The sequence below is a fragment of the Acromyrmex echinatior genome, chromosome 2 (assembly GCF_024713525.1).
Source record: "Acromyrmex echinatior isolate Ae372 chromosome 2, ASM2471352v2, whole genome shotgun sequence".
NCBI classification, from domain to species: domain Eukaryota; kingdom Metazoa; phylum Arthropoda; class Insecta; order Hymenoptera; family Formicidae; genus Acromyrmex; species Acromyrmex echinatior.
Window position 1 is genome coordinate 22,129,342 of NC_141853.1, and position 12,123 is coordinate 22,141,464.

At 30.0% G+C, this 12,123-nt stretch overlaps 4 protein-coding genes across 4 annotated transcripts; 1 reads left to right on the forward strand and 3 right to left on the reverse strand.

Annotated features, from left to right (window-relative positions):
* Positions 1–1,101: 1,101 nt before the first annotated feature.
* Positions 1,102–5,335, reverse strand: LOC105150977 (dnaJ homolog subfamily B member 12). Its single transcript, XM_011064394.2, has 8 exons — positions 4,773–5,335; positions 4,089–4,242; positions 3,306–3,451; positions 3,096–3,236; positions 1,938–2,071; positions 1,734–1,849; positions 1,488–1,651; positions 1,102–1,365 (listed from the first exon to the last, which is right to left on the reverse strand). Exons 1-8 carry the CDS (start codon positions 4,903–4,905, stop codon positions 1,256–1,258), a joined length of 1,098 nt encoding a protein of 365 aa, XP_011062696.1. The 5' UTR covers positions 4,906–5,335; the 3' UTR covers positions 1,102–1,255.
* A 592-nt stretch (positions 5,336–5,927) lies between these two features.
* RpL39 (ribosomal protein L39) lies at positions 5,928–7,127 on the forward strand. Its single transcript, XM_087402691.1, has 3 exons — positions 5,928–6,088; positions 6,209–6,312; positions 6,911–7,127. Exons 1-3 carry the CDS (start codon positions 6,086–6,088, stop codon positions 6,957–6,959), a joined length of 156 nt encoding a protein of 51 aa, XP_087258817.1. The 5' UTR covers positions 5,928–6,085; the 3' UTR covers positions 6,960–7,127.
* Positions 7,128–7,360: 233 nt separating this feature from the next.
* On the reverse strand, positions 7,361–8,897 carry mRpL22 (mitochondrial ribosomal protein L22). Its single transcript, XM_011064393.2, has 4 exons — positions 8,711–8,897; positions 8,201–8,437; positions 7,906–8,119; positions 7,361–7,796 (listed from the first exon to the last, which is right to left on the reverse strand). Exons 2-4 carry the CDS (start codon positions 8,432–8,434, stop codon positions 7,576–7,578), a joined length of 669 nt encoding a protein of 222 aa, XP_011062695.1. The 5' UTR covers positions 8,435–8,437; positions 8,711–8,897; the 3' UTR covers positions 7,361–7,575.
* Positions 8,898–9,600: 703 nt separating this feature from the next.
* On the reverse strand, positions 9,601–11,929 carry wal (electron transfer flavoprotein subunit alpha wal). The gene is made up of 4 exons (XM_011064392.2): positions 11,414–11,929; positions 10,537–10,866; positions 9,999–10,451; positions 9,601–9,897 (listed from the first exon to the last, which is right to left on the reverse strand). Exons 1-4 carry the CDS (start codon positions 11,453–11,455, stop codon positions 9,721–9,723), a joined length of 1,002 nt encoding a protein of 333 aa, XP_011062694.1. The 5' UTR covers positions 11,456–11,929; the 3' UTR covers positions 9,601–9,720.
* Between the last annotated feature and the right edge of the window lie 194 nt (positions 11,930–12,123).

Consider the following 12,123-nt stretch of genomic DNA (forward strand, 5'->3'; position numbering starts at 1 on the left):
CGCACGCACGCACACACACACACACACACATGTATATTAGAATCTGCTAGAAATATTGAATTTTTTACTTTATACATTAAAATTATAGCGAACTTAATATGGATCGTGAACAATCCTATGTCAATATATTATCTGTAATCAGAAGATCGACAGAAGAAAATTAAAATTAATAATTTTTAAGTGAAAAGCAATTTGACATAATATACATACAGTGTAAAAGTAATTGAACTTAAATTTCGTACATGTTTATAATTAAAATCAATATATGAAACTTAATACAAAGGTAGTAAAGTAGTTAATTATAACCGGATAAATTCATAATTAATTATAACCGGAGAACTAAAATTCGAATATATATTTCAAAATATTTCTTTCATTTTTATTAAACTATATATATGATCGCAAATGAATATATTCTCAATAGTTGCTAGAAAGGCATATATTAACAATCAGCTGTGCAATAACATTCCAAAAGTAAAATATAAATCATTGACACCTACACAGATTTGTTCATAATTTTTCAGTTGTAATTGAAAAAGGCATTATTACGAAATAAATTGGACCCGCAAGTCTGGTGTTCTATGAAATTATGTATATGCATGACATATTTATCCCACCTATATTACATCTATATAATCATACTTACAAGTACTAGGCTTTCATTTTGCTTGTTATAAATAATTGAGTATTCAGAAAGACTGTCATTCTAATAATTTCCTAGTACTGTAATATTGCTTGAAAAGCTGAAGAGGCAATCACACGAATATTACATTAATTTATTTTTATAGATAATTTTTAACAGTCTTTAAATATATTCCTAACCAAAATTTATATATATATATCAGTATATTTATACATTTGTTTTGAGAGAATAGAAATCATTGTAAGCCAAACAAAAAGAGGTTTCTTACACATTTTTTCACTCAAGTTGTATATATATATATATATATATATATATATATATATATATAAAGATTAAAACTTCATTTACTTTACATAGCAATCGTTCATCATGCAATTTAAAATTTATGCATGATTATGAATGAACGGCTAGAGCAATTCAAATATGTTTAGTATGTTGGACATTGAAATATACTCTGATTTACTCTGAGTGTATAAAGACATTTATATGTAACTGTATTCTTTTATAACAAATTTTCATTATACACCCAAAGATAATTATACATGTGTAAATATATTATACATCTATCTACAACACGCAAAACTTCTATTTTTAGTTGACATGTTTTATATATTATGCTTGCAGGTCTTGTAGTTTTTTACACGAAGGTGTTTCGAGACTTTTAGCTTTAAAGTACAGATCTTGATCTCCCAAATTACGGGCTTTCCACATTATATTGTCCCCTATTAGATTACATAGAAAATAAGTTTAAAATTTTCAGAATGTTTATAAGAAAGTTATGTTAATTAGCATCATAGTAGTATTATAAAAAATATAATAAATATATTGAAAGAGATATACGTACTGTAATTTTTCTCTCTGGCGCAAGTTTGCCTCAAGTTACTCACATACTCTTCTTCAATTGAAATTTCTAACCTACGTAAACTGCCTTGATATTCACTATGAAAGTTCTCCTTAACATAATATGACACTTTTAAAGCCTGAGTTGTTCTGGCCACAGAATATTTCCTATAAGTAAGAAAAAAATCATTATGTAAGTTTATCCTATAAAAATCTACATTTGTATTAATTATTCGTCGATCATACTTACGAACTTGCATGTAGACTATATACTGGATCGGATATGAAAAAGCTGCTCATCATGGTTAACATTATTAGTAACAGAACTGGTAACATCTGAAGAAATGTGGTATATCCATTTATTTGCTAAAAAATATTACATTATGAATGAAAAAAAATAAGGAAGTACTTTTGTAGAAATTATGCTAACAACTCAAATTTCTTTGTGCTCTACCTGAGAATGAGCATGTTGCGCTTGAGCGTCTGTCTGACGCATCCACCTTCCACCTGGCCGACGCATATAAAATTCTTGTTGTGGAAAACCAACACCGAAAAACATGTTGAATAATTCTTCGGCTGTGATATCGGCTAAAAAAGAGACAGATTATGTTTCGATGCATAAACTTATACAATGTATCTCTGTGTATGAACCGCTATTTTTCGCTAACATCGTATCTATTTCTATAATGCTCTATCCGTCTCACTTTCTGAAGCTTTGCTTCAGAATATAATAAAATATTTCAGTTTTACTTTTGATCGTAAAAGTCGTTCAATTTCTTTGCCGGATTTCGATATTGTTACATGTTTTTTGCTAACGCAGTGTGAACTACGCTCACGACTTATTTGTTCGCAGGATCGCAGCAAATTGACAAAAATTATTGTTGAATATTTTATAGTTGTCTGTATCATGGGATTCATGAGATCTGTTTTTTTGTGGCTGAAGTATCGTACATTTATATGTACATACCGCTAGTGTACATTTTTGAAACTTAAAGTGAGATATATGTTTAATAATTGGCGAAAGCAAAAAAGATAGTTCTAGTAGAGTCTAGTGCACGAATAAAAACCAGAGAATATGGTGTAATAAGAATGTGAAACGTTGCATAATGGAACAGCAAATTGCAATGCTACAGCTACTTAAAATTTTGACTATTCCTCAAAAACTCACAATTCACACGCAGAGTTGTGTTCCAAAATTCAACTCTGTCAACCTGAGTCTTATTATCCTTGTTGGTCACTGAATGTTGAATAAAGATAAAAGATACTCGGAGTTGACAGAGTCAAGTTTTGGAACGCATCCCAGGAATATGCGGTTTTTCTCTTAAGGAAATTCTCACATTTAATGAAATATAAGATGAGTCTGTAATATACATGCAATACAAAAGTTAATAATATCAATAATATGTAGAAAAAAATTTCATTGACTTTTACCGTACCATATAAAATTAACAATAATTATGTATAATGGCATAAGATATTAGTAATTATGTATAGTGACACAAGATATTATTAGTAAACCTTTTTATTCCATTATATATATTTTTATGAATAAACTGTCCATTGATTAAGAAGTAATGCGAGATTCTCCTTAATCTTCTTAAATCTCTATTACCTTCAAATCCACGAGTATAATTGTAATGTGTATGGCCTTGGCGGTTGTGTGCATTCTGCACTCGTTCTTCTTCGGGACCATATGTGTCGTATTGTTTCCGTTTCTCCGTATCGGTAAGAATAGCAACAGCATTGCCAATAGCTGTAAAAAATCAATTTTTTACATGTAAATATATTCGCAACTCTATTTTTTAAATATATTTTGATGTACCTTTAAAAGCTTCGGCAGCACCTGGTGCTTTATTTTTATCAGGATGTAATTGAAGTGCTAATTTCTTATAAGCTTTTTTAATGTCGCTATCTGTAGCATCTTTATTAACTCCTAAAATCTCATAATAATCCTTGCATTTTTTTATCCTACAATAATAAAGAATTCGTCTAAATGATTTATACAAAATAATTAAAATAATTAACAGATAATAATTGAAGAAATAATAAAGATCAAAAAATGAAAAAATAAATATTGCTCATTTACTACAATATAACTAAAAATATTGAAATTTTTTATTTGATTAAAAAAAATAGATATAAAGAAAAAAGATTTTTTAAACATTTTTATTCTTTTACAATTAATTATTACAGCAAAATTGTACTGTAGATTAATAAAAAATTTTAATGATTGAGTTCATTCAAACTCATTTTTTTTTTAGAAAACTTTGTTTTCCAAATTGTATTATTATATATGTTGTAATTGTATAAATGAACAATATATATTCCACAAATATTATAACTGTTTTAAAACTCTATAATACACTGGAGCAAGCCATCGAAATGTTTCAATTCTTAGACAATGATACTTTAATGCAAAGAAAATATTGTTTTCTTTGTCAGGCATTCGCTGATTGGCTAATGTTATTTTACTACCATAAGTAGGAAAGAGTCAGAATAATAAATATTTATCTTCTTTTCTTCTATTGGACTGCAGTTTTCTATATTTTAGTACAGGGAAAGTGTGCTCTGATACATTATAGTTCACTGAATTAAAATAATCTACCTCTTTACATGCTCCAACTGTTCTTTGGAATACTCTGAATTACCCTGGGAATATGTACTGTCTTTAGCTACATTTTGCCGCTTTCTAACATTAGGTTCAGTCGTCTCAGATTTCTGGTTCTGCTTTGAGAGTACCGTCACTTCCGCCAACAATTCTACAAATATAATTATTTAATTCCTGTAATCATCATCATTCTGACAAAAAGAAGAAATGTATGTGTACTCTTGTATAATAAAATAAGTTTTATTTTACCTAAATATATGTGGATAATGTAAACACAACAAATTCGTGAATAGAATAAATTCATTATATTATAAATAATAAAAAAACAAAGAAAGATTAAGTATACGAACAAAGGAATGAAAAAATAATTTCATTATACATATATTATACATATATTAATATTTATATAATATATTATTCATATATTAATATAAAATAAAAGGATGTTTTGATTTCATTAAATCTAGCTATAAATATAAGACTAATCATCATGTAAAAAAATAAATAAGAAAAATAATAAACAAGATAATAAATTAAAATATATATACAACAAAAAACTTGGAATAAATAAATGTAGGCAAACTCAAAAGTCTGTAATACATTCACATGCAAAGTATGCCAAAATTAATATTCTCGTGTCAATAGTACGTTAAACAGACTGTATGAAAATCTCAGGCTCACCGTCCGCCTTCTTGGTCGGGTAAAGTTTCTGAGCTTTGCGAATGAACTTTTCGGCCTCCTCGTACTTTCTTTCCCGCATAAATCGCTCCGCGAGTTCCATGCATCGCTCCGCTTCATCCTTGTTGCTGTCCATCTTTACTGTTCGTCACTCCGAGGTGTCCCGAATCCAAAATTCAAGCGTGCTCGTTCGTGGTCACAGTGACAGGGCAGAATGATAAATAAATCGCGAGGTGTGAATCTTCAGGCCTGACACTCCATCATAATAATTCAATATTAATTTAGTTACGTCATGAGCATCGTCACAACTGAGCGATTGCATACAGACAAGATGAGATACGGAATGAGGATAGTCGCTATTAATAATTAATCCATCGCTTGCTAATATAATTCCTTGTTACACGAACGAGCTGTATGTACGCCGAGGAAGAATTTCGAAGCGATTTGCAAAATAATCAATCTCCAGAAACTCGAATGTTCAATCGACTCTTCTGAATCAGAATATCTTACACAGTCACTCTTGTCAGTACTTGTTGAACGCGGATTGGCTATCGAGCGATGGCCACGAGTCTGTTCATTTTATTTACAACTTCTGCACTCATATATTTCGCTCGTTTTCCTCCGAAAGAGTAGAAACAAATCATTCTAATGAGAATAAACATTAAAATTAACACAGGGTCTGTTTTTTTTTTCAGCTAAAGTTTTTTTGCATGATTCATCTTTCTTCCTTTTCTCTTCACGTTGGAGAGAAAAAGAGAAAAGATGAACCGTGCAAGAAATTCAGCTAAAAAAAAAATAGGTGAACAGTAAAAATATACGAAAATCCGAAAGAAAAACGAAAAATTATTCGCAATATTGTATAATTCCTTAGAACAAATTAAAGAATAAAAAAATAATTCAAAGAATAATTTTGCTTTATCCTTGGAGCGGCATTTTAGTGCCATCTATAATTCGTTGTGTTTAAGAATTACAGTCTCAAAACGGCTGCGTCAGCGAACTCAACAATTGAATAAGTCGCTATTGATGCATTTTCTAATTAGATCTAAAATGCTGATTGGATGATCTAAAAGAATACACCAATAACAGCGAACACTCACTCAACTGTTGAGTCCGCTAAACGCAGTCAATAGTCTCGCCTGGTTTCGCCTTTACCAGAATTCTCAGCTGTAATTGGTGGATCCATTCAGAAGGAAGTCCATAACTATATATCGAATACCCTTCTAGAAAATATTTTAACCGCGTGTACGTTCATGTTCATTTTTTAACCGCTTTACTCTCTCATTTGTCGTGTTTTCATAGAAGTGTGAATAGGCACGATGGTGAGTTTTACACACATTCTCGATATATCCATTTACTTTCTTGCAATCTTATCTTCTTTCATATAAAATCATTTAAAAATCATATCTGTAAGCTTTGAATTTGTTTCGTATTTGTTTCAGTCGGCTCACAAGACATTTATTATCAAGCGAAAGCTTGCGAAAAAGTTGAAGCAAAACAGACCAATTCCCCAATGGGTGAGAATGCGGACCGGTAATACTATCCGGTAAGTTTAAGTTAGATTAGTGAATTATTATATACATAAAAGAATGCTTACTTAATTTTTAAGATGCATACGGATACTTGCTTCAATTTCTTGCATTGGTTATACGTCGCTCGTTTTCTCCTTGCACAAACGTTGCTATAACTTTGCTATATAGTATTTGTATAACAAGAATAGAATTATAGTTTTAAATTGCGAGAAAAGATTAAAACATCAATCTGAATAAGATTAATAAGAATTAAATGTTTTTTTTTGTTTAAAGATCTTGTAATTTGATAGATAGTTTTAAGAATTTCAATTATTGTTGTAATTTTCTTATTATGGATGTAACACATAAGATTTTTATGAAATAATTATTTTATAATATATTAAAAAATATAAATATTTCAATTCTTGATAATTACTTTTGGTATATATTCATAAAGCTTAGAATATCTTAATATTACAGCAGCATTGAAATATTTTAACTACATTAGAGTTCAATCATATAATAAAATATGGAACAAAAAATAACATATCATCTATTAGAAATCGTTGCGATAATATTATATAAATATTGAAGATCTGTGTATTAAAACCAATTTTTTATGTGTGTTTTTAGATATAATGCGAAGAGGCGTCACTGGAGGAGGACTAAACTAAAGTTGTAAATTAATACATTTGCAGATGATAAATAAAGATATCACTTCTGCATAAGAAATAAAATTTGTCATTTTCTTTTGTAATATCTCTATGCTATACAATATTAATATAATGGAGCATAATTTCACGTTATTGTATCAATGTATGATTTAAAATAAAACATTAACGTATTTTAATTTATATTTTACATTTCTCTGCAAAAAAAACGTTTTACACATTTCAATCTTTTGGACTTTGTTATATTTTCGTCACAAGTTAAATATATTGAAATAATTTTACCATCATTCAATTATAATTTGTTTTATAGAAGTTAATATATAGCAAATTTTCATATTTAGATTGCAAAGTATTCATCAATGCGTTTAGCGTCATATATAACAAAACTGTGATTTGATTAAGTACAAAACCCTTTTTAGATTATAACAAGACTTTATTTCCATTTTAACAGGATGAAGAAAGATCTGTTGCAAGTTAGAGTTACAATCTTAGAGAAATAGCACATTATTAATGAATCACTATAAAAATGAAATAAGTGCTGAAAGATGTATCTTTGATATATGATGATTTGTAAATATAATAGTTCTTAAATAATATATTTACAGTATTACAATCGTATTTCTAATATTACAAAGAATTCGGTATTTTGCGCATACGCAGCTGTTTCATCCAATCGTTTAACAATTCCTCGCCAGTTTTGGGATGTGGCAGATAATAGTGCTTAGGTGGCGGTCCTTCTTCCAAGCGTACATAATAGTGGCAATATCTGTAATGTATAACTCCCATGCGTGCCTTAGCATGTCGTCGTATACCCTTTATTACAATACCTTTGGTGCTGAATGATTCCGCTGCACAAGAAATAATTATTTCCTTGATATTAATTGAATGATTAAAATTTAGTAAGTATAAGAATACATAAAACAGAAATCTCGAATATTGATTGATTCACATACTCACCGACCCACAAATTACTTTTAAATTCAACATTGTGTTCTTCTACAGCCAAACGTTGAGCTTCCAATATAACTTCCTTTGCAATCTCAGCGCCTTTCTTATACATAAAACTCAATTGTTTTACAGCTTCGTCCACAGTCATTCCTCGTACAAAGCTTGCGATGTACCACATTTTTTTCGGACTGTATTTTATATTGGCTTTCATATGACATACATACTAAAAAATAATGAACAAGCGAAATGATCAATAAATTAATAATAACCAATATTTAGTACACATACACAATATATAACTTACAGCAGGTCTTCTTTCTTCACCTGGTTTTTGAGGTGGAAATACAGTTTTGTTATAATCTAAAAACCTCGTCGGAGTATTGTATTTACTTAAATCAGTTCTACAAATTGCAGAAATATGTACATTACATGTTGGTGTTCGTGCAAAATTTGTTGCACTTGATAGTATACTCGTCTTGTTTATAGCAGATTTGCTATATGATGCTAATTGTTTAACACACTGGCGAATACTCTGCATATTCTATAAATATAAAAATTTGCCACATATTCTATAAATTAAAATTGAATAATAATAAAATTATTATATTAACTTAATACTTAATACTTCGACTTAAGACTTAATACTTCGAAAATATAACAAATTTCAATTTATATTTTTTTGACAATTTATATTTTTTTAAATGAGACTTATATCCAGTAACAATAATTTTCGTAAAACGTTTTTTTACAGAGAGATATGTATAACATAACCTGTAATAATGTTTATTAAGTAGAACGATAGACACATACTTACTGTAAGTAAATACTCTTGCAAGAAAGAAATTTTCACTTTGCAAACGTATTTAATGTATATTTTCGTATTTAATTACACTTTATTTCGTAACAATAATTGATTTTAGCACGCATATGATAACCGATTCAAACCCATTCTACATTGTTTAATATTGGGTGTCGCTGGTATCTACAACTTGTTACGTCATTAATATATTGGGTCATCTAAAAAGTATCCGCGGTTTTTTGTCACTAGATGTGTGTTGATGCCATCAACACACATCTAGTGACAAAAAACCGCGGATACTTTTTAGATGATCCAATATATTGCGACTATGAATTTAGAAGAAGGCATAAAAACAAAAGTAATAGTACAAGGGGCTCCGCACAATAAAAGGAACAGGGAACAGAGAATAAGAATTTCAAGCTATCAGAATATGTATCATGTATTGTGGAATACACAGTGTTTCTGATAGATTGAAATTCTTATTCTCTGTTCCTTGTTCGTTTTATTATGCGAAGCCCCTTACTGATACATTGGCACAGAAAACATAGTAGATATGAAAAAAAGCACTTTTTATAGTTACCAAAATGGTCGAAAGTCAATATATCTTAAGTCAGTCTATCTTAATTAATGGATGTGTTATCAGCATCTAACGTTAGACATTCTGTTCAAGTTATTTTCCATTTTATTTGTTGTATAAGAAGAAAGTAATTACTAATATATCATACATAAATATGTAATTATATATATATATATATATAAAATGTAATATTAGTACATCGGATATTTCTCCCTTTATCTTATTAATTTTTGTAGTTTTTATTATTAAAAAATACACTTTACTTAACTTACTTTTATTGACATTATGTGATGACAAACAGATTGTAACCATTAAAATTATAAATTGATTTTTGTTAAAAACCATCATAAAAATTTTATTCTAAAATTCCTGTATTACAATATAATATAATAAAATGTACAAAAATAATCATTTGAAATATAAAATTTATATGAGCCCTATTTGCAATTTATAACTTCTCCGTTAATTCGGGAACAGCCTTAAATAAGTCTGCGACCAATCCATAATCTGCTACTTGAAAAATGGGAGCTTCGGGGTCCTTGTTAATAGCTACAATCGTTTTGGAGTCCTTCATTCCAGCAAGATGCTGAATTGCTCCCGAAATTCCAACTGCTATGTAGAGATTCTGAAATCATAATCATAAAGTTATTGGTATTTGAACACCAGCAAGATTGAAATGAGAGTTATTCCAATAAAGTATGTTCTAGCAACTAATTTTTTACTTACAGGTGCAACAATTTTTCCAGTTTGCCCTACTTGCATATCGTTTGGCACAAAACCAGCATCAACCGCAGCACGGGATGCTCCAACCGCCGCATTGAGCTTATCTGCCAATGTATACAGCAGTTGAAAGTTTTCTCCAGACTTCATTCCACGTCCGCCAGAAATCACAACTTTGGCAGATGTTAATTCTGGTCTGTCGGATTTGCTGAGCTCTTGTTTGATGTATTGCACTTGATTTGAAGTATAATCGTCAGTAGGAACAGTTTCACACTTAGCGTCTCCACCTTCTAAAGGTAGCAACTCGAAAGAAGTACCTCTCACGGATATTATCTTTACATTATCCTTAGATTTAAGAGTTTCAATGGCATTACCAGCGTATATAGTACGTACAAAGGTATCCGAAGCTTTTATGTTGATAATATCACTTATTGGTGATACATCTAACTTGGCTGCAACCTTCAATTAAACAGATTTATATGAATTAACATAAAATTGACACAGTTAGTATAATTTCTTAGAAGAGAATAAATTGTAAACTAACTCGGGGAAGCAATGCCTTGCCAAATGCACTTGCACCAGCTAATATATGTGTAAATTTGTGTTCGTTGCACAGCTTAAGTATAAGTGGCGTCAACGATTCTGCAGTAAATCCCTTAAACGCATCGCTGTCTGCGAGGAAGACCTTAGATATGCCTTTGGCTTTGCATGCATTCTGTGCAACTGCTTGGCATTTCGTACCAGCCACCAGTACAGTGATATCGCCGCCGATCTTCTTAGCAGCTGTCAATGTGTTGCAGGTGAGTGGCAATAAATTTTCATTGTTATGCTCTGCAATGACCAAAGTAGATTCGTAACGCGCCAATGAGGCAAACTGAAAATAAGTGACATTTATGAGACATTTAAATTAAATTTCAAAAACAATTAGAAAACAACTATAAATCTATGTTTAATAACAAATTCAGACACTTGCATTGCACTAAATTAGTGCTTATCGGAAACTGCACACAAAATTAGCAAAAAGCAAATGTATAAATATTTTAAATGATTAAATACCAATAATAATATTGTCACGTTATTTAGAAAAAATATACACGTATTATTTCATTGTCAAAGTTGAGCACATTATGTCACAATTTACTTAGATACTTTATATAAAGCAACTTTTAATGTATACTAATTCACTGAACGCAAGTGACTATATTTATCATAAGATACAGTTATTTGGAGTAATTTACAATTATAAACAGTGACTTATCTCTATCTTACATGCTTTTCATAAAAATAAGAAACGTTTGTAACAACGAATTTTAAAGTCAAAGTCGATGGAACGCAATGTACTTATATATATGAATCATATGAATAGAATCAACGTAACAAACGAAAAACGAAAATCAAGACAAATTCGAGAAGAATCTCACTTTGCTAGTAGTCCGTAATATCTTGACGCAGGTAGAAAACATCGTTGCTTCTTCAGATTCTTTTCTCTCGTCTTCAATATTCAACTGCAAAAAATAGCGCTCCCTAATCAGTGACGATCAAGTCCAAAGTCCTACCAGTTATAGCAGAAGCACCAATTGGTAAAGGTATCGATTACAGCACACGATGATATAATGTTGTATATTATTACACATTAAGAGATCATATTAGGTATTTATCTCAAAAAATAGCGTTTGCTTTATTTAATATCTACTTATAGATCTATTTGTAGATCTACAAATATTTTAACATGTAACAACGTTAATATAAACTTTATTTTTCTTCATGAATGCGTTGACATTTAAGCTTTATTTAAACAACCTGCGTAATTCTTGTATGGAACCTATTTGACAAAATTATGTGTCAAGATTAAAGTCATATTGCTAAGAATGCTAAGCTTTTGTTGCATGAATGATTGATTTTTTCCGTTACATAAAATTACAGTATATACAAAATCATATGTGAAGCCTCATGAGCGGAAATTTACAGCGGAACGAAACAGCGAGACCAATCACAATCTCAGAAAGCTGAATAATGACTGCAGAATTGTGATTGGTCGCACTGTTCCGTTCCGCTGTAAATTTTCGCTTATAGGACGTCGGCCTAAATCTGTATGAATTAGAGTTCCTCTGGTAAAAGTTACGACACCTGT

Excerpts from the sequence above, each read along its gene's own strand:
- LOC105150977 (XM_011064394.2), bottom strand. The coding sequence starts at position 4,905 with ATGGACAGCAACAAGGATGAAGCGGAGCGATGCATGGAACTCGCGGAG. Across the intron at positions 4,243-4,772 it reads CCCGACCAAGAAGGCGGACG|AATTGTTGGCGGAAGTGACG; the intron begins GTGAGCCTGAGA and ends TTATATTTGTAG. Across the intron at positions 1,850-1,937 it reads CGCAACATGCTCATTCTCAG|CAAATAAATGGATATACCAC; the intron begins GTAGAGCACAAA and ends AATATTTTTTAG.
- RpL39 (XM_087402691.1), top strand. Across the intron at positions 6,313-6,910 it reads CGGACCGGTAATACTATCCG|ATATAATGCGAAGAGGCGTC; the intron begins GTAAGTTTAAGT and ends GTGTGTTTTTAG.
- mRpL22 (XM_011064393.2), bottom strand. The coding sequence starts at position 8,434 with ATGCAGAGTATTCGCCAGTGTGTTAAACAATTAGCATCATATAGCAAA. Across the intron at positions 8,120-8,200 it reads GTGAAGAAAGAAGACCTGCT|TATGTATGTCATATGAAAGC; the intron begins GTAAGTTATATA and ends ATTATTTTTTAG. Across the intron at positions 7,797-7,905 it reads TAAAAGTAATTTGTGGGTCG|CGGAATCATTCAGCACCAAA; the intron begins GTGAGTATGTGA and ends TTTCTTGTGCAG.
- wal (XM_011064392.2), bottom strand. The coding sequence starts at position 11,455 with ATGTTTTCTACCTGCGTCAAGATATTACGGACTACTAGCAAA. Across the intron at positions 10,867-11,413 it reads TATTACGGACTACTAGCAAA|TTTGCCTCATTGGCGCGTTA; the intron begins GTGAGATTCTTC and ends ACTTATTTTCAG. Across the intron at positions 10,452-10,536 it reads GCAAGGCATTGCTTCCCCGA|GTTGCAGCCAAGTTAGATGT; the intron begins GTTAGTTTACAA and ends GTTTAATTGAAG.